The sequence below is a fragment of the Hippichthys cyanospilos genome, chromosome 20 (assembly GCF_059441005.1).
Source record: "Hippichthys cyanospilos isolate Australia breed blue-spotted pipefish chromosome 20, RoL_Hcya_1.0, whole genome shotgun sequence".
NCBI classification, from domain to species: domain Eukaryota; kingdom Metazoa; phylum Chordata; class Actinopteri; order Syngnathiformes; family Syngnathidae; genus Hippichthys; species Hippichthys cyanospilos.
Window position 1 is genome coordinate 7,918,728 of NC_142388.1, and position 27,766 is coordinate 7,946,493.

At 38.7% G+C, this 27,766-nt stretch overlaps 3 protein-coding genes across 4 annotated transcripts; all 3 read left to right on the forward strand.

Moving 5' to 3' along the window:
• Positions 1–323: 323 nt before the first annotated feature.
• On the forward strand, positions 324–4,594 carry opn8c (opsin 8, group member c). The gene is made up of 4 exons (XM_088403773.1): positions 324–958; positions 2,258–2,551; positions 3,042–3,373; positions 3,999–4,594. The coding sequence occupies exons 1-4, from the start codon at positions 844–846 to the stop codon at positions 4,509–4,511; spliced, it is 1,254 nt and encodes a 417-aa protein (XP_088259899.1). The 5' UTR covers positions 324–843; the 3' UTR covers positions 4,512–4,594.
• A 1,367-nt stretch (positions 4,595–5,961) lies between these two features.
• Positions 5,962–23,126, forward strand: tagapb (T cell activation RhoGTPase activating protein b). 2 transcript variants are annotated; one of them, XM_088403770.1, is made up of 14 exons: positions 5,962–6,228; positions 7,281–7,366; positions 11,501–11,671; positions 13,268–13,432; positions 15,943–15,984; positions 16,609–16,693; positions 16,765–16,812; positions 17,687–17,756; positions 18,003–18,142; positions 18,922–19,083; positions 19,735–19,844; positions 19,937–20,123; positions 20,210–20,291; positions 21,114–23,126. In XM_088403770.1, exons 1-14 carry the CDS (start codon positions 6,154–6,156, stop codon positions 22,184–22,186), a joined length of 2,496 nt encoding a protein of 831 aa, XP_088259896.1. In that variant the 5' UTR covers positions 5,962–6,153; the 3' UTR covers positions 22,187–23,126. The 2 variants fall into 2 exon arrangements, with proteins under 2 accessions (XP_088259896.1, XP_088259898.1); XM_088403772.1 differs by having other exon boundaries at positions 7,284–7,366.
• A 1,353-nt stretch (positions 23,127–24,479) lies between these two features.
• On the forward strand, positions 24,480–27,536 carry rsph3 (radial spoke head 3). The gene is made up of 8 exons (XM_088403282.1): positions 24,480–24,721; positions 25,026–25,107; positions 25,301–25,445; positions 25,539–25,684; positions 26,375–26,578; positions 26,730–26,892; positions 26,965–27,051; positions 27,292–27,536. The coding sequence occupies exons 1-8, from the start codon at positions 24,603–24,605 to the stop codon at positions 27,360–27,362; spliced, it is 1,017 nt and encodes a 338-aa protein (XP_088259408.1). The 5' UTR covers positions 24,480–24,602; the 3' UTR covers positions 27,363–27,536.
• Positions 27,537–27,766: the final 230 nt, after the last annotated feature.

The following is a 27,766-nucleotide window of genomic DNA, read 5'->3' on the forward strand; positions in this document are numbered from 1 at the left end:
AATGAAAAATGCTATGGTCTGTCTTTGGAGCCTGCAGAGTGATGACATAGCCATTAACTGCTCTCTACCGCCACCTCCTGCCTTGAGGTGAAACACAAGTCAAATAATTTTCTGTATGCTGACAAAAGTTTGACCGCCGCTCAACTGTTGTGAACGTTGCAAAAATCGCAGGAAAATCAATGTCATAAATCCCATTAAAATGAGTCTCAAAAATTGTTATCATAATGGTTTTATATGGTCCAAAATTTGGACAATGATTCTTTTAGTACAAAAAAAATTGCACATCCAGCACAGAAATGTCAGAAATCTTGAAATTTTACATCTTTTATTCATCTTCTGGAAATTTCAGCTCTCCAGTGTTTTATTCCCATTCATTCTTTAATGATATTGTTAAAAAAAATCAAAAGGATTTCCATAATTTGTCACATAACGTCACAAGTGTTGAAGATACGTTTTGACACCTCTACGTGTCGACTGAAATTGACATCCCATTTTTATGCAAGTGAGCCCTTTTCATTTGGAAAGCGTAATATGTAGACACCTCTGGCCCCCTCCACAGTAGCACAAATGAAAAATGTAACCCCCCCCCTCTAGCATTGCATTTGTCCATCCCTGCATTAGAATGCAGTCAAAATTGGTGCCAATTGGTCACCTAATCCAAAGTCCAGGGGGAGTTACTTTTACACTAACTTAACAGGATTCTCCCCTGCACGCTTTTTGCCCGCATGTGCGGTTACCCTGGCGACGAGTCTTATGCCTTGGAAGAAATAACGTGCATTCACTGAGAGTAGTGACAAATGTATGGATTTTGTTCATTCGCTGTATCTCCTTCAGTGATAGGAGATGTTGGAACGGATGTCTCTGAACAGCTCTTTGGATAACCGGACCAATACTTTGTTCACGTCCAAGTTGAGTGCCGCTGCTGACATATGCGTGGGACTTGCCATCCTCTCAGTGGGTATGTGCATCACTGTCTGGCTCAGGTTTTTTTTTTTTTTTAATCTACTTTTTTATAGTCAAACCTTACAAAAATACAGACCAGATAAAAGTGTGTTTTTAATCATTTGGATTAGATTTTGTCATTGTTGTGACAGTATACTGCATATCTAAAAATCTGAGAAAGTTGTATCAATTTAGAGAGGAAATGGGCTTTTGCCATCATTAATCTTTTATTGGATTCTTTTTGTCAAAATATGTATTTTGAAATGTTGAAAAAAACTTGAATTCATCACATTGTAGACTATGTATTTATATACTGTACATACAATTTTGTATATATATATATATATATATATATATATATATATATATATATATATATATATATATATTTGTGTGTGTGTGTGTGAATTTCTATATGTATATATACATGTGTTTGTGTATATACGTATATGTGTGTATATATACAGTACATGTTGTGTGTATATATAAGTTATATATGTGTACAGCGTGTGTGCGTAATTATATATATATATATATATATATATATATATATATATATATATATATATATATATATATATATATATATATGTACTGTATATGTGTATATATATATATATATGTACTGTATATGTGTATATGTACAGTATATATGTATGAATTAAAACTAAAAACATAAGTAACATTGTTGTATATGTGGTCAAAAAGTGAACATTATTATGGGTTGTACTGATTATTATGATTCTGTAATTTGCAAGCAGGCATCATTTTGTGAAACACAATTACAAAATATTGGATGCAGTCAGAAACAATGCCTGCATTACATGTTAATCAATGTCTATTGCTTCATGAAAGGTTTTAAATTGGGATGTAAGTACTACTTAAATGAGAACAATTATTTCTGTAGAGAAATGATTTCTGAGATTGAAGATTATATAGCAAGCTCAAATGTGTCCTAATTACATTTATGTAAGTGCTTCAACAATATTAGCACCTAGAAGTGGTGGGGAACACAATCAATGCATGATTTGAAATTGTGATTATCCTACTGCTCTTTGTGTATTTATTTATTCGTTAGTTTATGTGTTTATTTATTTCCCCAAACATGTTCAAAGTGTGCAGGAAGGTCAGAATGCTACTAGCCCCTCCCAGCTATATTACAAATTCTTACATATTGTGGTTGCTTCTAGATTGTATCAATAAAACGGTCCTCTGTATGTGGACTGAGGTGGCAGTTGGAAAATTCAGGACAAGTCCCAAATGGCCGGTCCAATTCTATTAAACCGCATTTGTCATCTGTTTCTGGTTGTCCCAGTGTTGTTGTCAGTTTTGGGTAATGGCCTAGTTCTGGTAATCTGCTACCGGCGCCGCAAGAAGATGGTGGGCTCCGAGCTGCTGTGCGTCAACCTGGCCGTGGTGGACTTCCTGTGCTGCATCTGCTTCTACCCGCTCTCCATCCTGTCATCCTTCCACCATGCGTGGCTGGGGGATTATGTGACATGCATCTACTACGGCCTGGGCTGCTTTTCCTTTGGATTGTGCGGCATGTTCACCATTGCTGCCATCAGCATCATCCGCTACCTCAAAACCTGCTATAGCTTGATTTATGGTGAGAATCATCTCGATTCATTTAAAAAAAATATCACCATCTTCACACTTACACTGTGTACAGTCGACAATTTGGCTCAACTTTCTTTTACGTTTTGAAAAATTACAAGCTCAAAATGAGCAAATTATTGCCGAGATCACTGGAAATGTAAAATAAAAATGTACAAATAAAATGACCTAAACAAAGTTCTCTGCACTCACCACCAGCACATTAGCGCCATCTGAAGGCAAACAAATGAACCACATTCATATTGTCAACTACTACAAACAATATTATGAATTTAACAGGGTTTTTCTTTGGGGCTTGGAACAGATTGAGCTATTTACTTGTCAAGAGCGCCTCTACGTATCGAAATGACTTCCAAGACAAATTAATTTCGTACATAGAGGTACCACTGTACTTGGTATCAATACTCACCCATCCATAGTTTCAAATAACCAAAATAATCTTGATGATGATCTTACAAAAGCAGATGTTTTCCTTTCCGCAGCTGCATGGCTGGAGAACGGCAATATCAGGATGCTGTGTTGTGTCATCTGGCTGGTGGCAACAATATGGTCCAGTTTCCCTCTTTTTGGCTGGGGCGAGTATGTCCCGGAGCCCTACGGACTGTCCTGCACCATCGCCTGGCGCGGCTACCACACCTCGGCCAAGGACGCTTTCTACGTCATCTGCTCCTTCGTATGCTTTACGCTGATTCCCGTTTTGCTCATCGTGCTGTCCCATTGCCAGATCCTCTACAAGGTGTCCCGCTTCTCCGATTCGCTGTCGGCGCGAGGCATCCACAACAACCTGCGGCGTGCCGAGAAACGGCTCTCCATGGTGAGCTGTGTGTTTCGTGTTGTTTACCCTGGGAACGTTTATTCTCCTAATATTAATGCAGTGGGCGTTAATACGGCACATAAGTGTGCTAAACAAAAGGGAAAATAGAGATCGATTGAAGCACAAATCATCGTCAATCAAACATTGATTCTGAATCGAACTGTAGACTCAAAAATCTGAATTGAATCGAATTATGACAGCCAAAGATTCCACTCCTACTAAAACCACACCCACACAGATGCTAATCATCACTCATATTAGCATTAGCTTGAAGCTATCGGGCTAAAGCTAAGCTATTTGGTTGTGTTGATTAAAAACCATGTGGTGTTTGGTTTGACTATAACCTTAAAATGAAAGTGGCAGACAGATTTTTTTATGTGCTATTTTTGACTATACAGCACTTGAAAGTCAAAGCAAAAACCACCTTGAGATAGTTCAACGTCGATGTACTTACCTAATGAACATTTTTTCACGTCGGCTGCCAGGCGACAAAGAATTTCATTGTTAAGACGCAGCAGCAAAATGAATTGTGAAAAGGCCACAGATTGACGGCCCGCTGTGCTGTACTTTATATCTCACGGACATAATTGTAATTTTTCTTTTATTCATTCTTTACCTCCCCCAGATGTTTTTTTGCATAAGTCTGGGCTTTGTCATCGCCTGGGCGCCGTACGCCATCGTGTCCTTCCTCTTCATCTTCCACAAAGAGAAGCAGTACATGGCTCCTGAAGGCTTTGTTTTCCCCGCCCTTTTTGCCAAGAGTTCCCACATCTACAACCCGTTTATTTACTTCTACTTCAACAAGACTTTTCAGAAGGAGCTCCGGTCCCTGCTTGTGTATTTCTGTCCCAAAATGGGAGGGAATCGGGTGGGAGCCCAGGCCGCTTCGACCCACCTGGCTCCCGAGCCCATCTATATCCAGCTCCAGGATCGAGGCCACATCCGGAAGGCGTTTGCTCTATCTAGGGATCAGACACGGAGCAAAAGCATCGTCAAAGGCATTAAAGGTAGCGGCGGGAATCCCGTCCAGCCGAGATTGGTGACCGTCTGCTGGGGGTCGGCGTCAAAGAACACTACCATTACCTTGAAAAAGAAAACTGTCAATAATTCTTTGCCGGTTTCTGTCAGCTCTGTTTAAACTAGGCGTGTCCGAAAATCGTCCTGGGGGTCAAATGTGGTCAACTTTGCGCCTTTGGCGTAAAATTATTAACTCATTCAATGTCGGGGACGTATTTTCACGTGTTTTAACAGTCTGGACATTCAGACTCATAAAAAACGTGAAAATATGCCCCTGGCATTGAATGAGTGAAAGTGAGCACTGTTTGACCGCAGTAGAAAAAACACGTACAATTCATGTACTATTTAGTTTCACCAGAAGATGGCAGCTGACCAGCCCTCAGGATGCTTCTGAAATAGTGTTCCTTCGTTTCTGTGAATCGGGACCAGAAAACCCCAAACAAAGTGAATTCCGCAAAAGAGAATCCCCCCCCCCCTGTCTATTGTATGTACATAAATAAAGTGTATGAAATGTGTTTCATGAACGTTGTCTACCTTTCTTTCCCATGCCCAGTATTCAACAAATCGAAATACGGAGGCCAAATGTTCATGTGTCTCTTTCTTAGCCACATCAGAGCATGGTGAGTAGCTTCAAACTCTACCCGTAGCTCGAACCCGAAGCATTTTCCCCCATTCCCTACAATGGCAGTTTTCTTAAAGAGCCAGGATCAGCCTGTGTTAGCATTCCCCCATGCATCCGCTCACACCCCGCACCCTCCCCCACATGTATGTCTCAATACGGGTCTTTTCTCATACATCCCCAGTAAGAGTCGATATGAGTTCTTGCCGTTATAATCCCAAGACTTTGTTGACATAAAATGAGGAGCAGTGGTTTCATTTTAAGCAAAAGTTTGCTCAGTTACAGAAGAAGAAGACCGAGTATTAACAGGCTGTTAGACTGCTTTAATAAATTATCACACAAATCCACCATATGGATAGATACAATTGGTTATGTGTCACCCCCTTGTTGACACTAATTTATTTATGCTTTATACACACGCAGGTTGTTGAGTTGTGAAAAGGAACCCCGCACTGGATTGCTTTTATTTTTGCACTTGTGAATCTGAAAAGTGCCCTATGTAAGCATGTCCCAACTGACAGCGTAAATGTGAAGTTTACTGCATCGGACAATGTTATGAATTCCACAACACATGTTTGTAAAACATATTCAAACCAATAACATATTCCCACGTCTTTTTTTTAAATATATTTTTGAAAAAGTTCTTGGGAGCCACTAGGGAGGCGCTAAAGAGCTGTGTCCAGCTTCCGGGTTACTGACCCTTGTATAGCCCATCTTTCGCTCGTCGGCTGGGATAGCTTCCAGCTCTCCTGAACTGGATAAGCAGTATACAAAAAAATGGATGGATGGACCCCTTGTTAGTTATGAATCAAACCCTCATGACAATCTCATTACGTAAGAAGCCAATGGAACAGAAGCGGAGGCGAACGAGGGGGAGGGCAGCTGGGATCCGGCTGGCATCAAAAGACCAGGTCAAGCCCTGCCCCCCGCTGTCCTGGTTTTTTTTTTGTGCCAGCCGGGCCACCATTGTTACTGTCCTGACGCTCATTAGCAGCAGTCAGGGAGACTTTTTGAGCTCGCCCCTGTAATTGCTCATTTGCAAAACTGCCATTGAACTGAACACGCCGAGACCTTTCCTTTCCACTTACAGGGTGTCAAGTGACCACGTAGCACACCGGGAAGAAGCTCCCCAAAAAACGCCAGGATGGACTTCTCCTTAAGTGGAGGCATCGTAATGAGGAGAGGAAGCTATGACGAAGCCGCCGCCGCTCTGCGTCCTGTGAGTACCGTTTTGGCGCTGAGCTGTTCCGTGTTACGCAAAAAGGATGCATTCAAACGATTTAAAAAAAAATACGTTGTTACAGATGCCATCAGATGAGTTCAATTGAATATTAAACTTGTGGAATTTTTTGGCCAATCATTTGATGTTTATTCAACAGCATTTTGCATCAAAGAGAAAGAAATGAAAGACACTAGAGAGCTGAAATTTCACCCAGATGGTGACATCATGTCAAAGTTTGATATGGCCCAATCAACTTAGTTATTACACTCCCAGGAAAGTGCCATCCTTCTGAGTAGAATGTGGAAGAATTTGTTCAAAAAATAGACACACGATCTCAAATGGATCTCAAAGAGGTTTACTTGAAGGAACTTCAGGGGGTACTCAAGATTTTAAATAAAACAAACATGCAAAAATCCTTTAAAAAAAAGAATTAATTACTTGCTTCAGGAAAATATAAGTCCATAACATTTTGATATTCAGTGGGTTATTCAATTTTATTTTTTGTAAAAAGACAGATTCTCCCCCATACTTGTAACGTGCCACCTCTCGTTACCTGTCAAGTTAATGATTTACTTTTATGAACACATCTCTGCTATAATCCCAAAAGTTGAATATTTTTCTGTGAACAAATATTTATTCATAATTATTCATTTTGGGGAACAGGTCTGAGACACTTTATTTTGATTCTTTTTTGCGGGCAAATAATTCTTAATAATTAAGTTAATGATTTATTTTTGTGAACAGATCTCTACTCTAACCCCCAAAATAGGATGCTTTATGAATATTTTTCTGTGGATAAATATTTATTTACATGTTTTTTTTTTTTTGCACTGTTGCACAATGGTTAAACACGCTGGAATTGAACCATGCAGGCAAAATCAAACAACAACATTTTTTGAGTACAAAGCAACAAACATTCACAAGCTTTTCAAGTCAACAAAGGATGGATGAGTAATTCAGTTTGGTTGGTAACAGTAAAACCTTGTATCATTTAAGAAAAGCTGCAATCGCAGGTGTATTTTTGTGTTTATTTGTTTGTTTTGTTACAGCAGTTCCGAAATATGGCTCAGAGACGCCGCTCTGCCCCGTCATTGGTTTTTGGCAAGGCTTTGGGCATGCCGTGGTCTCCAATCAGGTTAGTAGGACAACACCAAAGCTAGCTTACTCATTTGAAAATATTCATTTAAAAAGTTTAGGAGTGTTTTGGGGGGGCTTGGAATGGATTATGCTATTTACATGTAAAAAGCGGCTCTACTTATGAAAGATTCACATTGGGAACAAATTGATTTTGAAAGTAGTGGTAAAATTGTAAATAGGTTCCATAAAGAACTAACAAACAAAACAATGGAGGTATGTGCACTCCAGGATTTTCGTTTTATGCAGAGGCACATTGAAATCCGAAATAAATTGGATGATGTTTCACGATCTATCATCAAGAGTTGCTAAATAAAATGCAAATACGTACCATTACAAATGTCGTTTCAAATGTTAATACACCAGACTTTTTCATTTAAAAAGGTTTTGCACTGGTTAGATAGTTCTTGGCTGATAAATGACATCATTAAAAAACGTCGAGTGCACCGACTGGCATATAGCATATAATATTAACATGATCAAGTGTTTGAAATTGTTGCATTCATTAGGCCAATTTTAGTCCAATGTTTTATTCGTTCATGTTTCAGACAGATGAAAATCAAACGTGGAATTGGATGAGCAGTTCAAATAAAATCCAATCAAAGATGAATTTTCACAATTTTAACAGTAACACGGTTAGGAATGAATTCATATTTCTTTAATTTAGCCCAGTGCAAATATTCCTTTTCAATGCATGAGTCAAACGTCTTTGAGTGATGTTAACATCACCCACCATGTGGTCGGCTGACATTTTTCACGTGTGGGCTACTTCCTTTTGACTTACTTTCATTTTTTTACAGCAACCTTTTGAAGATGTTAACACAATAAGTTGTGCGAAGACCACCACAAACCGGAAAGCTGGAACGGCAGCTGAGTGGGCGAACATAATGACCTTTTTTTTTTTCTTGCGCCGGACTAAATGACGCACTTAAAGTCATACTGTTTGACATGAAATTATCACTGCAAAAAAGGCTAGACGAGCCGAGCCCTGATCACGTGATGTCGTAATGGGTGGTTATTTCGGTCCAGTAATGACCGGTTCCAAACGTAAATGCTTCATTATCATATGATTTCTCATAAATTTTGGCAGATATGAGCGGTCATTTTCTTTACATTAGGAACTATGATTGATGCTATTCACAGACCTTCCATGAAAGATGACGCAGCTGCTTATCTTAGTCAAGCAAAATTGAGATATTCAAATGCAGGGACACTTGAATCTTTTCAGCCCATTATTCTGTTGTGAATATTATCAACAATTTGCAAATTATACACTTTGCATTTTTTCCTTAATTTTGTAAGTGCTTTTAGAGGTGTAATAATTCAAGTCATTTATGATTTTTTTTCCCTTCAACCACTCAGTAGCATCACTTCTATCCAGACGTATATTGATTACATTTATTAACACCCACAAAAAAAATTAGAAATGGTATGGTCTGTCTTTGTAGCCTGTGAGGTGATGATGACACTTAACTGGTCTCTACTACCACCTACTGGCTTGAAGTGAAACACAAGTCAACAAAGAATTTTCTGTTTGCTGACAAAGTTTGACCGCCGCTCAACGGAATGTTGCAGAAATGAATGTCATAAATCCTAATAACAGGCATCTCGAAAATTGTAATTAGAATGGTTTTATATGGTCCAAAATTTGGATTATGAATATTCTTGTACACAAAATCTCGCATGCTCAGCTGCAATCACATAGAAATGTCAGAATCATTGCATTTTGAAATTTGACATGTTTTAATCATTTGCTGGAAATTTCAACTCCTAGTGTCTTTATTAGTTGATCATTTTTATAATTATTTTTCTATAGTGGACTACCTGTTCACTATAGTGATCTGTTGTTCAATTCGAATGTTTAGAGATTGTGTCTGGTATAGATAAAAAAAAACAACTTATGGTTGACCTGGCAAGTGGGGGGGGATCGCAGAATGTTTTCTCTTTTTCTTCTTTGAAAAATATAATTGAGAAGCACTGGTATAATGAATAATTAGTGATGCAAAGAATGTAGTAGAAAGCTAATTAGTGTGCGACTCATATATCAGGACCGACATAAATGAACACTGACTGTCCTTGGGACCATAATGAGAAAAAGCGCTATGGAAAATGACTATTTTACAGATACAAATACAGTCAATTGCCCTGACGGCAGGATTGTTTTATTAAAAAGATTTTATTGAAGGTCTGCTATAGCATTTAATCCATGAAAAATATGGAAAAAATGTCAAGGGACGTGTAAGATAAGCAAGATATCCTTTCAATATTAAAAACAAAGGCAGCCTGCTTGTGTTGTCGTTTGGTAGCTGAATTCAATATACCATCATTTAAAAAGCTATGTTTACTGTATTTATAGTCTGTTAGTCAAAGATATGAATAGCCCCTTCTAAGAAATCAGACAAGTTTTTGTCTCTGCGATATTATGAGCTCCTCAATCCCTGCAAATTTATAATATCACGCAATGAAAATGAACGCTGTGAAATCATCCATCCATCCATCCTCTATAGCAAAAACCTCTATAATGGTGTTTCAGTGAGCATAGAGAAGGAAGATTTTTTTCAAGTCAGCACTTGTATAGTGTCTTTGGAAAGTATTTATATTGTCATCTATTCATTTATCTGCTCATCTATTGTGATTGAAAAACAGCTGCTGTGCCACCGTTCTCATTTGCTTCATTTTAACAGCATTTTTTTTTAACCACAGCGGGTTCAGCAGGTGCTTTCCCGTCAGTTTAGCACCTGAAATTTTACAAAACAGCTGCAGTTTAACTAATTCACGCCTAATGGAAATCATACGCTCGGTTTAATATGTAGGCATATTCGACCTTGTGCTCTCAACTGCTTTCTTGATTTTTTAAATGGGCAGTATGCTGTTACTTTGATCACAAGGGAAAATATGGCTGCACCAGCTTTAGCCAGTCCTATTTTTCATCTGTAGAAGCAACAATACAAAACAACTGTGGCGCGCGGCACATCCTTCACATAGACATCATAGAAACCATATACAGACACAGTTTAAAAATTGCATTCCTATTACAAAGTGCAGGGAATACAGACAGTGTGCAAAAAGTGCTGGTTAGAGAGCTATTTATTAATGCCATTTATGGCTATAAACAGTCTAAAACCATAGCTGATATAAAGTGTGGGGTATAGTGTAGCGAGTGTGCATCTATAAAGAAAGTGCTATTTATTTTTATTATAAATGCATAACCTGAAAACATTCTTCTCATATCTGATCAACAAAATAAACCCAAATTTGGGTCCAAATTTGACTCAAGTTTCTGGATTGTTTTGTACAAAACAAACAACAAAAGAAGTCAAACTAGCTCAAGGGATACTCAAGATGATTAAAGATTTGGGTTATATACATTTAACATGTACTGTTATTCATTTCATCCTAATTTTAGGGCTTGAATACATAACCTGCATTTTTAAACTGCTTGTCAAAAAATAAACTAATTGTGGTTCAATTTGACTCAACTTTTTTGTTGTTTTGTACAAAATAAACACCTGCATTTGGTTGTTTTGATTTAAAAACAATGCAAAGTTGCCAAATGAGTCATATGAAAACCCCAAAATGATCCTGTTGTTTTGCGGTAATATTTAGGGCTCTTTTGTGGGTTTTTCATTTCACCCAATTTGAGGCATTTCATAAATCAGCAGATTTTGCTTCAGTTTGATTTAAATTGTTGTAATGTTTTGTACAAAAATATTATAGAGTTGTTTTATGGCTTCATTTCACCCAATTATTAGGGTTTGAATAAATAAACCCACACTCTTAAAACAGGTTGGTCAAAAATATACTCATTTTGGTTGTATTCAACTCAACCTTCTCGTTTTTTTTTTTTTTTTTTCATACAAAAACAACCCAAAATTAGCTGAAAATACTTCAAGTGGCAGATGGGTCTTATTTTGATCTGAAGATTGGGTTTTGGTTATTTTGGGCTTTTATTCAGTGTTAATTGTAAAATGAGAAAACGTAGTGGATCGGTTTCCTTTTGACCCAGTTTGAGAACCCTAACTGGCTTCTTTTTGACCCAGTTGTGCTTAGAGCGCAGGTCCTTCCGAATCAATGATGCAGTAATCGCTGGCTGTCAACTTCTGACACGTGTCCACGTGTATGATTTCCCTCGCAGGGAGGAGACCTCCTGCTGGGTGTCAGTGGAGCACAGTCCGTTCGTCCACGGGCTCACCAGTGAGAACGGGGACCTGCTGCTGGACGAGTGCGTTCACGTGACGGAAGGCGCAAAAACAAGAGAGCGACACCTCTTCCTCTTTGCTGACGTCATCATCTTTGCTAAGCTCAAGTGAGATGCCCACGCATCAACAAAATACCCTTTAACCAGAGGGAGGGGAACTCCCATATACGTTCGACATGCAAAGTCAAAGTTCACACGATTTGTACACATTTATACTTATGAACATACTTCCCGTATATATTTCATATATTGCACATTCTTATGGGGTATACATGTACTTGATTTGTGCCTTTACAGTACACTTGCAATGGCACATTGATAATGAAAAAATATATATGTATACACACACACACATATATATATATATATATATATATATATATATATATATATATATATATATATATATATATATATATATATATATGAAAAAGGTCTGAGTCTGAGAGGTACCAGTTCATGTTTTTTTTTCACTTTATACTACATTGACCTTGATCCAAATTGTGCCCCAAAACATCCACTATAAATGTGACCTTAGTAAAAAATGATGTTTGTATCGTACATCACTCATACTGCAAAAATCTTGTCTGAGAAGAAAACAATTTTAGTTTAGAAATGTCAAGGACTCTTACATAAGAGGAGTGAACCACTAAGCCACCAAGCTAAACCACTCCCACCACCGCATATTTTCCAAAGTGATTCATACTCTTTTTCAGTGCATGCACATCCCAATTTCCAAGTTTATACTTGACTAGAAATAGATCATTCAAAAGTTTCCAGTTTCTATTTAGAATGGTGCTAAATATTTCCTCAAAATTGTCTGATTAATTCTCCAAAGGCATGGTGGTTACCATGTTGGGCCAGTTCAGTGGTTGTGGGTTAGACTCCGGCTTCGGCCTTTCTTTGTGGAGTTTGCATGTTCTCCCCATGCCCATGTGGGTTTTCTACATGTACTCCTGTTTACTCCCACATTTCCAAAAACATGCATGGACACCCCGAATTGCTGTTAGATGTGCTTGTAAGTTGTTGTTGTTGTTTTTTTTTAATATCTTTTGACCCATTTGAATTAAATTAGTAGCCCTTCTTTGCTCAGCAGAGAAAATTTTACTTTAGTGTCTCACTGAGACAAAATGAAGATGGCAGTGGACACAAATGAATAGGCTGGGTCTAAGGAGGATATTCATAAGTGACAGCAGAATCAAAATCGGAAAGTCAAAGGGGAAGTAAAGGCTAAATCGGTGTTTTTAGACTTTATATGCAGACTGAGGGAATCTCCACCGAGACCAAACATTTGTTTAGTCACCATGACTTTAATAAACAGAAACCCTTTGCAGTACTGTAGGCATTTTGTGATCATTTTCTCTGTTTTTTTTGTACAAGTATGGTGGTCTATGGCAGTGGTAAACAGTAAACAAATATGCAAAGAGAGAGTTAGTTTCATATATAGTCAGAATGAATGCAAGTGTTGAAGTTCCTAAGTGGGAGGCAAGACACTGTCATTTCTCTACCACAGTCCGCCCACTGTTCCAGTAGGGACGCGTATCTGGCCGTACAGTAATTACTGTAAATATACTCAGTATTGGAATGTCATGTTGAGATGTTTTTGTTGTTGACTGTAATGACCATGTGGATAACTGGAGTGCTTGGAGCTTTTTGAGCTGGAAAAAAAAATTGCAGCAAATTTTCTCCCCTGCTCTCGCGTAGGTCGATATGCAGCTACCGTCTCAAGCACAGAGTGAAACTCGAGGACGTCTGGCTTCACGATTTTCGAGATGAGGCCGAAAGCGATGAGGGAGCGGCAGAAGGCGCCGATCTCAGCCTGACGCTCGCCTTGGCTTGGGGCCTCACCTTTTGCTTGGTGTGTTTCTGGTGAGTTCACGTTCATCAAGACGAAACCGTGAAAAGAAAATTTCAGGGAGAGTTCTTGAATAATTAATAATTCATATGATGATTAGAGCTGTTGAAATGAATCGATTAATCCACAGCTAATCAATCATCAAAATAATTGACGCCTATTTTCATAATTGGGTAATCATTTTGCCTAAAATCGTCCAATTCAGCATGTCAGCAGTAAATATTCCGGTTTTTGTGCTCTTTTGTGAAAGTGGGACGATTATATCTTGTATTTATTCCAAATAAAATATTTGCTATGGTGAAGAATTACATTAATTCCTCTTGTTCGGTTATTGTTTAGTTCTTTAGTTTTCAATCACCAAAGCACCCCCCAAAAAACATAATTGTTAAATAAACTAATCAATACATTTTATTGAGTTTTTAAATTTGATTCATCGATAGAATATTCAACTGAATATTTTCTTAATATATTTGATAGTGACAGCCTGACTTGTAACATACAATTTCTACAGTTTAAAATGTATAAAAATGTTGAAATTTTCATTTAACTTCATAGTGATTAAAAAAAATAAGGGTTCACTTCTCACGATTTCGATTTAGAAATGGAAATTGGCCGTCAGCTGATTATTTGTTTACTGTTATTGTTACCATTATTTATTTACAGTCACTATTTTATCTATCTTAGCTATAGCTTCAACTCAACAATCTTGTTAATCATTTCGTCAGCCCTCCCAATTCAGCGCCTGAGTTGAGTGCTTGTATGTGCACCCGCAACCGTCCTTTGTGTTAACCGTATGTACCGGCTACACAAATGTAATGACATTTAAATCCACCATGGCCAATCCTTGTCACGTCTTCCTTTGTTCAATTCTTCCTTCACACGAAGAAGGACGGTAAGGAAAACAAGTTCTTACCCTAATCCATCCTTCCAGTGTGCCAGAAAGAGAATTTCGAGTAGCGGTGCTCAATCGTCGCTTCGTAGCCCATGTGACCGGGCGGCACAACGACACTGATACCTCGAAAATGTATGTTTCGGACCACCCCAAGGGAGAATATTATATTGCGTTACCAGCTGTGAACTGGTAGGAATGGGACGTGACACAAATCCCAGGAAGTGAGATGTTTCACGAGATTGAGTCAACGGGAACAAGACGTAATTAGATTTTGCACAGTTTAAAATATACTGTAAAATAATGTCTAATCAATTTTCTAGTTTTCCATTTTTTTTTTGGTTTGGTTTTGTAAAAACGAATATAGACGCATAGTTTTCGACTAATCCGACACAAAGATGGTTGGAGACCAGTGACTTAAAATCTTAGAGGACACTGGCAGTTAAATTCTTATCCGGCTGTCTGCGAAATGCAACGACTGATAGTAACCGCTCATGTGATCTGTAGCTTTAAAAAAAAAAAAGGGAAACAGCAAAAAGAAAGTTTGCCTGCCAGCACCACAAGACAAAATGTTGCAAAATAGGAATGGTGTGGTTGTCGGTCAAACCAATTCCCTTCTGCAGGGTTTCCGTGGAAACAATGGCTTTTCTGATCAAGTACTCTATCGAGTTCTACGGTGGGATTTTGCTTGGTTTTTCACTCATGGAGGCAGCACTTCATCATGACACCACAGAAATTACACTCATTTTAACATTCGAGTTTGTGCCACTGATAAGATTCTAGCTTTGGTTGCAATTTTAGCTAGCGCTAATCCGTGCTAACACATGAAGCTGTTAGCTGTGATGAGCTAGTGGCTAAGCAAAATAAATGTAACTGTTTTTTATGTTTAACGTAATTTCATTGTTATATTGACGAAAGTTAGCAGAACACTTTTTGCTAATGGGCATAATACAATCAGTAGCCTCTCAGTCAGACCATATATATCTTATAGCTAGCAACTGCAATTCCAATTCGAAGTGAGAACAGTAGCGCTCGCTGATCACTTGAAATGTTTCCTAGCGAGAAAAAAAATGTCAGATATTTCCTACGTAACAACATAAACAGTGAGCTACAATTAATTTACATCTCATTGAGGACTAGTAATGATAGTAAACATAGCTAACATAGTAATCTTGTTGTCCAATCGTTGGCTGAGAAACTTGGTGTGGGCGTGGTTATTATGTAAATTAGCTAAAAAAACAAAACAAGTGAAAATGCTCAGAATTGACTCTGTTGTTTAGGTTTCATACTGGATGGATGAATGGTTTGGTATTCCCAATTTTGTTTATACAAACAGCATAAGACCCTTTTCTATGATATATATTGAAGGAATATGTAGACGGACAACGTGGGTAAAAGCCCCAGCATTTTTAAAGATGTAGGCACCTGCCACTTTCCACTGATGCACTACAAGGGGGAAGTGCAAATTGGTTGGTTGGGGGACGCCATGACGCGTCTTCCTGTTCCCATGACTGACTGAGTTACACTTTCCACCCCATGAAAAATGCCCCGTGACAGCTCGCGTGGTCTCATTACTCGTTTGATTTTTACGGTGCGGATTAGAAAGTCATACTCATGTTGTGATTTGTCTTGTAGTTCTCCTGAGGCGAAGGCACGCTGGTTCCATATCCTCCACAGGTAGGGACGTTCTAATACCTTTCTGCTCTTTAATTTTGGATGCTTACAGAAAAAGTAACAGGGACTCAAGCAGGGTTGTTAAGCGTTTTTGAGTGTTACTGCTCATGTCTTAAAGATATGTACAAATATTTTTATTGATTATGTTCATGAATTCTAATGAAGAATTAGACTTTGGTTCATTTGCTATGCATTGGCCCGATCACTGACCGAATGGCAACCTGTGCCGCCTTTTAACCGATACTATTTACTCGAGTAGTTGCAGTCAAGCAACTTTTTTAAGTCTTTGTGCTGGTGGCTTTTCTCTAAGTTTGGTTGGCCAAAGGAAATAAATCAAGTTATATATACATATACATATATATATGTGTATATATATATATATATATATATATATATATATATATATATATATATATATATATATATATATATATATATATATATATATATATATATATATATATATATGTATGTATGTATGTATGTATGTATGTGTATATATATATACATATATATATGTATATATATGTATATATATATATATATGTATATATGTATATATATATATGTATATATGCATTTACTTTAGATTCATGTGTTAATTTTGTTTTCATATGTTTTTTGCAGTAAAATCCTAGAGGCAAGAGCCAGGTCTGGTTGTGCCTCTTCTTGTCCAGAAATCCTCATGAAGGTGTTAGGTGACATCACTGCAGTAAGTTCAGCCCTTACAGATTGGGAAAGCGGATATTAAGACCTTTGACTTATCATTTCTCTATTATTTAGACTAAAACTCTCATTGGAAGTGGCATGGAACAGCTGATCAACTTTGTTGTAAGTACAAACATCCTTTCTGGAATTATGACAAAGTCACAGGCAGTTATGTTTTAATATGGTAGCTAATATTTAGGGGTATAATGTTACATTCATTCAGATTTTTGGTCAAGCATATTTGATCAATTACAGTGGTGTATATAGCCACATAGTGTAGCTACTCTGCAAAAAAAAAAACAGTGTAACTCAGTCTCCCAAAAAAAAAAGATAAAATATATATATATATATATATATATATATATATATATATATATATATATATATATATATATATATATATATATATATATATATATATATATATATATATATTGAACATCACTATATTAAAAAAATAAAAAATCATCCATTTTTACGTTTGCATCAATGAAGACAGAGACCATAAAAAACGAGGCTGCAATTTTCGATGTACCATTACACCTCATTACAGCGTGGCTCACCCATGGTGATCATACTGTATATTCATCAGGCATCTCATCTTCGGTATGTGTGGCCCTCTGTGGGAAACCGTAACCGTAACTACTATGTGGCCTGCAATGAAAACAAGGTTGACATTTCTAGCCATTTAAAAAAGCTGAACATACTGTTATTGTAAAGTTTTGGTTTAATGATAATAATATTGGACTTAGTATACTGTACAAATCATCGCCTTGCCTCTCCTCACATGCTGCTTGATGCACAATATAAGTCCAGCGCTGTGCCCTTTCAAACTGTAATGGATCAAACTCTCGAGTTTATTTTGAGGCAGTGATGAGTACCCATTACCACTGCGGTACATATTATAACCAAGGTTTTGGGTTGTAAAGGAATAAGCGCTCTTCATCTACGTTCACATTTTCCTTTTATTTCAAAACGCTTTTTATTTTGTTGCCAGGGAGATGTAAATACTTCAGCCGTGTCGCACTTGTTGAATAACCAAGAGGAGAAGCTGATGCATACACTTGGTGAGTTGAGATCAACTTCCTTTTTGCAAATGTTCCTCAAAGGCAAGTGCGCAACAGGGAGGGGCCCAGCAGTAAGGGCCAAATGTGCGCTGGCACCAAAGCAAAATCGAAAAACCGCAAGTGCAGAGGGAGGAAACCGACAAGTGCAAAGGCGCGAAGGCGCTCCTCGTACATACCATGAGTTGACTTGCACGGAGATGCGTACGTTTGTCAAGCTGATGGACGGAAATTTATTGATCCCGACAGAAACGAAGTGGAACCTGGTGAGGAAGCTGAGGAAGGGCTCCAGTTTCATCAGCAAAGCCGCTCAATCAGAGACTCAGCTTTTTGGACGGCCCCTTTGCAAAGTGTGCCCGGATGACAACTCTCTCCCTAAACCCATCACAGTAAGACTTACCTTACCTTATTTCCTTTTTTCAAACCGATACAACACTTTAACTGCATATGCTGATTTTTTTTAAAGTTCCAACTTCTGATGCTTAAACTATTAAACTATTATACTATTTACATCAAGTATACAGTACATTTTAGTGTGGTTATTATATCTTGAAATGCATTAAAATAATTTTTAATTGTTGAAGTACATTGTATTTGACTTTAGAATGTGCTAAATTTTGCTTGGAAGTATGTTTTGCATAAATCTTTTTTTTTGGGGGGGGGGTTGTGCAGTTTTATGTAGGGCTCTCAGCAAGATACATTTATTCCCCTTGCTTATGAAATATTTCTGATTAGCTAGTTAGATTTTCATAGCTTGGAGTGTGCAATATATTTTTTTTTTATCTGATTTAGTTTTATATATAAAAAAGTGCTTTCTTTACATTATTGTGAACTACTTAACATAAAGAAGAAACAAAGAAAAAATAAAGGGAAGGAATACATTTTTTTTTTTTTTTTAAGTTGATAAAAATCACAATTTCTGGTATTTTTTTAAATCGGCGTTTTTTTATTTTTAACCAGGAAATGCATTTTTTTAATTGGGAATTTAATGAGAATGTGGTCGATAAAGGGTATATAGGTTTAATTCAGGACTAGAAATTGTCTAAAAAATGCTGGTAATTTCACAGAGGAGTGCAGGAGGGCTGCGCCACTGTGGGAGTGGTCACAGGGGACTTCAATTACCACCAAAGTGGATTTGTGGTAATCTAATCTCGATATCTCCGGCCAGGAAATGCTGGTGTTGCTGAGGAAAAGGGGGCCGTCCACAGAGGGAGTCTTTCGGAAGCCGTGCAACAACAAAAACATGAGGGACGTCAGGGACAGGCTCAACAACGGCCTGGAAGTGGACATGAAGGCGCAGCCTGTCACTCTCTTGGTGGGACTGCTTAAAGTATGTCACTTTTCTCATTTCGCTACATTTACATGTGATAATGTAAAGTGTTGTTTATTTATCTTTTATTTTTATCATGCATTAGCTGCCCCTTTTGATGGTTCATTATGTGCCTTTAACTTAAGCTGTACTGTCTTATTGTATTTTACTTCAACTTGCTCAATAGGGTCACGTCTCAATTGCTTTCTATCAAGTGTGTTAAGTACACAAAAAGTAAACAGTACTCAAGGAATTAATGGATAAACAGTTTGGAAATCAGCGGTCAAGATTGTTCAACTGCTGTTCAAGTTATTGTGATCAGGTTTTGCCAACAAGAAAATGCTCGCAATAATGCAACATTATTAAAAATCACATATGACAAAGTTTTGGTATAGATTTTTGCTTAACCTCATGGAGATCAACATTATCATCTTTTGTTGCTTTGAAGATTTAGTTTTAATTCTCCAATATGAACCTCTTGAATTCACATAATTTCCTGTACTCTGCAAATTTTATTTGAAAATAATTAGAAACTATGCATAAATGTCAAAAAACTTTTCACTCTGTAATTTTTCTTCCTCAGAAATGCTTTAATTTTCCATAATTGTGTTGCTCTCTGCATGCGCACTGTGTCGCTCAGGTCTCAATTCCCTCTGTTATTTTTGCTATTAGAGTTTTCTGAAAGAAATCCCGGGGAGCTTGTTAGTGTGTGACCTTTACAACGAGTGGATGACTGCTCTGGAGAAAGAGGAGACCCAGCGGAGAAAGCAGGCGCTCAAAAGGTAGGGTGAAGGAGTCCCAGTACATCATTACTGTGACCAATGGCGCATTTAACCCTTGTGCGGTATTTTGACCGTTTTGGGTTCATTTTCAGTGTGGTGGACAAACTTCCCGAGCCCAACAAACTTCTCCTGCAGCATGTCGCCTGTGTTCTCTATCACGTCCTTGAAAATGCCGACACCAACAAGATGGATGCCTATAACTTGGCGGTGTGCATCGCCCCGACCTTGCTGCAAATGGAGGTCACGCCGCTTGACGAACAGAAGGAGATGATGCAAAAGGTAGTTACATGGACTTTGCGTTGTAGAATGGCGTGGTGCAAGAAACCTTGACATCTTGTGATATTGTTTTATTTCTCATGCCGCAGGTCACGACGCTCACTCAGTTCTTTATTGAACATTGCGAAATTCTCGGAGAGAATATCCCACACCTTCTAGATACAGATGAAGGTACGTAAACAAACCACTCAAAATACTGATTCTAATCATCTAATAATTCTATGCAGCTCCACTGTTTTGTGGAATATGCATTAATGCTACAAAATACGCCTTTTTTTTAGCCATATCAAGGAGGTAGCTGTTTTATCGGCATCACTTTTGCTCGTGGCTCATTAAATGACCAATCGCGGCTGAGCTTCCGAATCTCACTTGACCAAACTAAGAAAAGGTGCGAGCTGCGATCGTCACCTGAGCAACTGTGTTGTCATTTTTAGCCACGTGTCAAAATGGTCGTCTCAGATGACCTTTGCTGCTTAAATCACATTCCCCAAAACTAGTGAGGGCACATAGAAGATAATATTTTTAAGGACAGTTTTAGCTTGAATTGTCGCTAGCCTGATACTGAGAAGAAACAAAATTTAGCTAGCGACAAATCAAAAATGCAAAATTAGCTACCAGGTGAGCAGCTTTTTTAAAAGATGGATAACTAGTATTCCAGAGGTTTGCACTTTTTGGATTGACGTAAAACCAACGTCATATTATTATTTTATATTCTGCCTTATAAGTCCCCAAGATAGGATACAATCGATCACTGAGTCTGTTAAAATCTCTTTTATCTAAAAATCCATTTTAGATAAATCTGTTTGACGTTGTGTTGCATCAGTCTCAGGGAGCAGTCATTTTGTCATTCGAGCTAGGGTAATGACCAATCATAAGTCAATTTGCGAAAGTCACATGATACTGTGACTTTCGCAAGTACTGATAAAGTGCACTTAAAAAAAAAAGTTTACGTACAGTACATACACACTCACGAACGAAGCAATTGTTTGGCAGACTCCGTGTCCTCGCAGCATCACGACTCGGCGTACGACAGCACCGATCCGGACGGAGATGGCGAGGCGGCGGGAAGCGGCTCGTCTCCCTCCCTCAGCCTCAGCGTCACCATTTCGACGTGCTCATCCGACGCCATCTTCAATTCCAAGCCTGCGTTTAACCGCCGCTGCTCCGAGCCCATCATCTTGCCCTCCGTGGACATCGCCAACCTCGGCGGCCATTCCAGGAGCCACGACGATTGCTCTGCGGAGAACTTTACGGAGCGGCCCTTAAAAAAGCAGATCTCGGAAGGTTCCTTCTGGCAGCGGCCTCGTTCAAAACTGAGCGGCTGCTCTGACGTGGACCGCGTTAGCTTCGCCGGAAATCAAACAATAGGCTGCTCTAGCTCTTCCCTCGAGAGCGCCCTCTCCAACCAATCCGAGGGCTCTGTCTTCACCAGCTCCCCGGCAGGCTCGCCGCCGTGCTCCAGGAGAACGAGCCACAGCATCGTGGCACCTCCGAGGCCTCGGCAGGACTCATCGGAGTTGAATTCAGATGAGGTGAAGCGTTCAAACTCTCTGAGGGCCGCCTGCAAGGTCCTGATGCGCACCAGGAGCTTAGGAGGCTTCGGCAGGAACAGTCTGAAGAAGGAGCGGCAAAATGAAAACGCCTTCCCTTGTGAAACGCTTCAGGAGGATTCCCCAAATGAGGCGATGGTTCCGGCCGAGCCCAAGCGCCGGCCCCTGTCCGCCATCGAGGTGTTCAGGCAGGTAGACAGTAGACTGCCGTGTAATCCGCCCCCGTACGATCAGGCGGTGCACAGCACGCCGTTGGCCCCGCCGTACGCTTCAATGACTGTATATGACGCCATAGCTCTGGAGAGAAGATCCCGCCCGTCTTCTGGGAATTTTTCCTTCCCGCCGAGCTACTTCGACAACGGGCGCGCGCAAGACGGTTCGAGGAACAGCTCGGTTTTCCGCCAGAGGGCCATGTCCGAGTCGGTGTCGGCAGCGGCTCAACGGGAGGCCGTGTCGCGGAGATGCAGCCAGCCTGTGTTTGAAGAATTTCCATATGCTAAAGAGTCCTACGTTTGACTAACCATCAAAAGGCTGCACATAAATGATTCCTTGTACGTCAACCTGCAGCTTGAGGGCCACTTTTCCTTGTGTGTGCTCTACTTTCCGCTGAAACTTGTTTCCCTTCCGATAATTGTGCCTCAGCAGGACATTGCGGCTCCAATTTCTCCCCTACGGTTCAGTCATTTTGAACTATGACATAACTCTGACTGCCTTTTAACAAAGGGGCTGTTTTCCAGGCTACGGTCATTCACAATCAACTTTTTTTTCTGCTTTTGGCAAAATTCAGTTGGAGAAATGCATGTACAAACAATTTCATGTTTATGGTTGTTTGAATTACAACTACTGTGTATGTGCTATATGACTTTGTATAAAAGTGTAAATATGAAATACTCCCAAGTAGTGCTATTGTAAAGTACAAAAATATAGATATTTCATCCATCAGTGAAGCTATGAAAGTATATGTTTGTTAGGACCGTAATATTTAATGCAGTGCTGTGACTGTGGCCATCGCTGAGCTGTGTCAGTCGTCATCTTGTTTTTTTTTTTTTTTTTGCACTTGTTTACTTTTGTTTGTACTTGGCTTGCAATCCATGTTTTTGATTGCATCTTTTATCCTGCATGTTGGTTATGTTTGCAATTCTTGCTTTTTTTTGTTTGCTTCATTTCACCGTTTGCCCCCCGTTGGCCACCGTATATGTGGCAAATGAAAGTGCACTGCAAATCGAGGCAACACTAAGTAGTTTCCACTTTAGCCCTTTTTCATCTATTGTCATGTTCTTGTACAGAGACGGATTATCATGGTCATTTTCACAATGCGAAAAAAAAACACTATAATAGTGGCCTTAGAATTTTGCTTTTTACTGTCCTGTATACAAACAGCAGTGAGTTCAATGTTTTTTTCTTGCTTATTGTAATATATTTCTTGTTCCACTACATTAAATCACATTGTTGACTATGAGACTTCATCCTTTAGAAACTGAACAAAAGCTGCAATGGGATAGACTTTTTTTTCTGATTTTCTCTTTGAAAAACTAGTGTCAAGATCAACTTCCCTTTTCTTATGACGGTTATGCAACAAAGTGACAAGTCATTGAGAAAACACTGTGTTCTGATGCATACGCTCAAAAAAGAAGGAAACCAGATATGATCACATGTACGGATTTGGTTTTTCTGTGAATTGTTGTTCCTCCTCCTGACCTTAATTGAGCTTTCTTCCGGTAACAGTAAGTTGCTTGAAATCAAGATACAATAAAGATATTGTTACATTTTGGATAAAATCTAAAATACTCAATTTTATATTTAATCTTTTCATTTAAACTTATGTAAATATTCATTATTGCTCATCCAAGTGAGTAATTTGACAAGGTGCCCCATTTACTGTTCAGCACTGTGTTGGTAATCAAGTATGAAACTGTATGTGCTGGTTGCTCAAAAGTGGTCATGTACTGGCGCACAAATTCTATGTAGAGTCATAATGGGTGTATTTTGTAACAAGAATAAGGCAGACACAGATTTACTGTATTATACAAATTCACACGTATGCAGGCACTTCATTGTGTTTTATAGTTTGTTTACGAGCAAGTATTAAGTCGGTTTATCATAATGATGCCTTCCTGTAGTGTTGAATTCATAATAACGTGCTACTTTAAAATAAATGACTCCAATTTTACTGAAATGGGTACATGGATTGCACAACAATGATGCTGTGAGTACGGAAAAATGAATGTGTGGACCCATGCCCTGTCTATTGCATAATCTCAATAGCAGACTAATGAGACAAGGCCAAACCAGGCAAGCTACCATTTCGCCTATAATGCCGCTTAACAAAAAATAACTGCTCAAGTATGAATAATGTGACAGAAGTGAATGCACTCATCTGAGATCCAATGTATGATTTCTTTCAATTGTGATCAAAGAGCACAACAAAAGCCCAAAGAAGGCGATGAACTGCTGTTTGGCTATTTGTGTGGTGTTTAGTTCAAGCTGTGCCGGAAACATTGCGTAACCGATCGTTGCTACGCCTGGTTATGTAACAAAGAGACGTGCAAATGCATGCAGACGTTTTCAACTCAATGGTATTATTATTAATAATAATGCTATATTAAAAAATAATTAATAAAACAATACGATGATTATTAAAATAATAAGTCATTGTGAGATAATGTAAGATAGTGGAAAATGTGAGCAAACGATGGGGAAAAGATGGAGCATCAGGGCGTCCAGTTTCCAAAAGTACTGGAGTACATTACGACACTTGCATCACTTTCTGCTTACGGTTGCTATGGCTCACTTCCTGGTTACAGTTGCTAAGGTAGCTTGTTGCTGCTGCGGTCCTCACGATTCTACACGCACAAGCTACTCTACCGCAGAAAACGTAAACAGCGGGTTTACTCAACCTTTTTCCTCCTTTTTTTTAAGATTTATAAAAAAAATGTCTTTTGTTTCACACGGCCATAAACACACGAACGGAACGTACACTTTTGCAAGTCGGCCCAGGCCTGTGGAGAACCGCAGTAAATACAGAGAAAAGTCGACGGAAAAGACAGAAAAGTATGGAGATTTTCTGAAATACCCACTTAAGCTTACTTTTCCTACTGATGTTGGTGGTTTCCTTTATTTTTATATTTTTTTGCTACGACTGTTGGTGTTTTTTAAGGGGGGGGGGCATAGGCAATATATGTATTCAAACATAAAACTTTTGGAAAATATTGCAAAGTTTATGTTCTTTCGTCACCGAGACGAGTGAACGAGTTTTATAGGTTGTAGTTATGTTGTATTTACAAACTATTTAAATTTTTAATTTCTACCATATGTGACATTGCCATGGGGTTTCTAATATTTTTTTTATCTACAGGGCGCACAGTACTTATGGAAACATCATGTATGATCGACGTGTCATTAGGGGAAACACTTATGCTCAACGCTTCCTATCAACTGTGGGTATAAATATTCTTTTTTACAAACAGACGGGTAGATAAATTACGTGTGGTTCTCAAATAAGCACCAGAGCATGTTTGGTTCTTACCAGCCTCGTGGATCACCTCAACTACTGTCTTCATTTTAGCAACGCTCTTATTTCCTGCAGTGGAGAGAAGAAAGGAATTTGCAACATTTTTGTTTCCTGTACAGATGGTACAGGAAGACCTCGCTGAAATGGAAAGGCAGCGAGAGATGAAGAGGAGGGCCATAGCTCATAAAAAAAAGACCAAGGAGTTGCTACGATCTTCAACTCCAGAGGCTGTTCAAGGCAGGAAACACAATGTTGTCCAAACTGGTGAATTGTTTTCCTATCAAATTTGCATGTTTCTCGAATTGTTCACTCCGTTTTGAGAGTCAGCATTTGTTTTTGTTTTTTTTTCCCCCTCAGAGTTTTACCTGGAAGAGTTGAGCTACAACATAGAGGTTTCGGATATCGAGTGTCAGACTGATCCGCTTTTGGACATACCAGCAAAGCCTCCTTTTATACCCGCCAAATCGGGCAAAGATGTTGCAACACAAATAGAGGAGGGTGAGGTAGGCCCTCTAGAATTAAAAGTGGCTCTGGAATCTCCTGTGAAACGTTCTCCATTATGGGACTAAAGTTTTTTTATGTTTTTTTTTTTTTATGCAATGGTTGCAACAGTATGATAAAAAGAAAGTTCAAGGGTCAAATTCTCTAATGCGATGGTTCACAAATGGGGGTACATGATATTTGAGGGTTTCTGCAAATACCAGCAAATTTATTTGAATGCTTTTTCATGGCATGATGGGAAAATTCGAGTTTTCTTTTCAAATTAAGAGCAAAATAATTAGCACATGAAACAACTTACTGCTGTAGCACCAGATTTCCTTTGCAAAACTGCCTGCATTTTATTTAGTTTTATACAGACAAATATTGTCATCAGTCGCACACTTTTCTGGCTGATGAGCCTCAAGGAAAACAGATGATGTTACAGGATCTATTTTCTAGATAAAAGTGTGCCCAGAGAGATCACTACAAAACAAGTTACAAAGTTTACTGAATCAGGTGCAGATGGGACAGCCCTTTGTCTGTTTTTGCATCCAAAATCACTTTGTTTGTTTAAACTTTTGTCAGATTCAAGTTATTTCTATCACCTCTGTGAGGTTTATTATGAGGATACCAAAAACTTGCTCCATGCATGTCCATACATACTCCACTGTGCAGCACATGCATGATCAGTTTCCATCGATTGTCTTCCGCAGTTGTTCGACTTTGACAGAGAGGTGAAGCCAATGCTGGAGGTTCTGGTGGGGAAGACCATTGAGCAGGCTTTGCAGGAGGTGATGAAGGAGGAGGAGCTAGCCTGTCTGAGGGCCCAGCAGAGGGCCTTCCAGGAGCTCCGAAATGCAGAGTTGGCTGAAGTGCAGCGGCTACAGGAGCAGGAGAGGCGCTACAGGGAGGAAAAGGTACGCAAATGACAATTTATTTACCTCCAGCAGATGTTTTTCCTTCAGCTTTTCGCTTATCTGAGCAATCATCTTCTGTTCCTTGAATTGTTCCTTTTTAAAATATATAAACTGTACTAGTCACTATACTAGTGAATCTTTCTTTCTCCAGGAGCGCCGTATTGCCCAACAGAAGGAAGCACTTAGGATTGAAAAAGAGACGGTGGAGAAGATCGCAGCACGGGCTTACACTCAAAAGTACTTGGCCGACCTTAGCCCAACAGTTTTTAAGTCTCTCAGGATCCACGGCTTCTTCTATGACCCAGTGGAGAAAGGTGAGAAATATTAATAAATACATCATAGCTGATAGAATCATTTTAAGTGTTCTGTGTGCTTTTGATTTTCAGATATTGAGACAAATTTCCTTCCTTGGCTGATGACTGAAGTGCACAACAAATTAGAAAAAAGAAATGCTGCGAGGCAACTTTTGGACAGTAAGTTTAAAATATTTTCCCCAGAAATCTATAAACACACATTGGAGTGCCAAAGCTTGACTTAATCATAACTATTGTAGTAATGATGTTCCATTAGCGTGACAGACCTTTTCAGGTTCCTTACAACTTTAAAGCTGTTATACTACCCCCTAGTGGAGATTTTTTTCAACATCCCAGATGAGCATAGAAAAACGTTTTGCATTTAGGATATGAGAAATTCACCTTTCTTGTCTATTTCAGCACTCATCCATGACGTGGCCCAGAAAAAAGTGTCACTCTATAAACACTTGGAGTCACGGCCAGAGAAGTAGAGACCTGTATTCTTAAAAAAAATGTATTTCTTTGTGTCACGATTAAGCAAACTGTTAAAAGTAGACTTGTCATTGAATTTTTGTTTGAGTTAGCGTGTCATTGCCCAGTCCTTCATTTTGCCATGTATATTTTTTAACACTTAAAAATATCCCATACACCTTCACTAAATATTATCATGCATTGAGTACACTCATTTTTTTTCTTCAACTTATAGTTTAATGAATTCCAATTGTATTGTTGGTGTCACTTCATATTTTTAACATTTTTTTTATATGAGAGACCTATCACACCATACACACATCAATATCTCCGCCTCAATCATACCTCATAGCTGATGTCTGTTGTAGTAACTAGATTGACCTGTGAGAGGCAGCACAGTGCCACCTGGCATCCGGACTTGTAA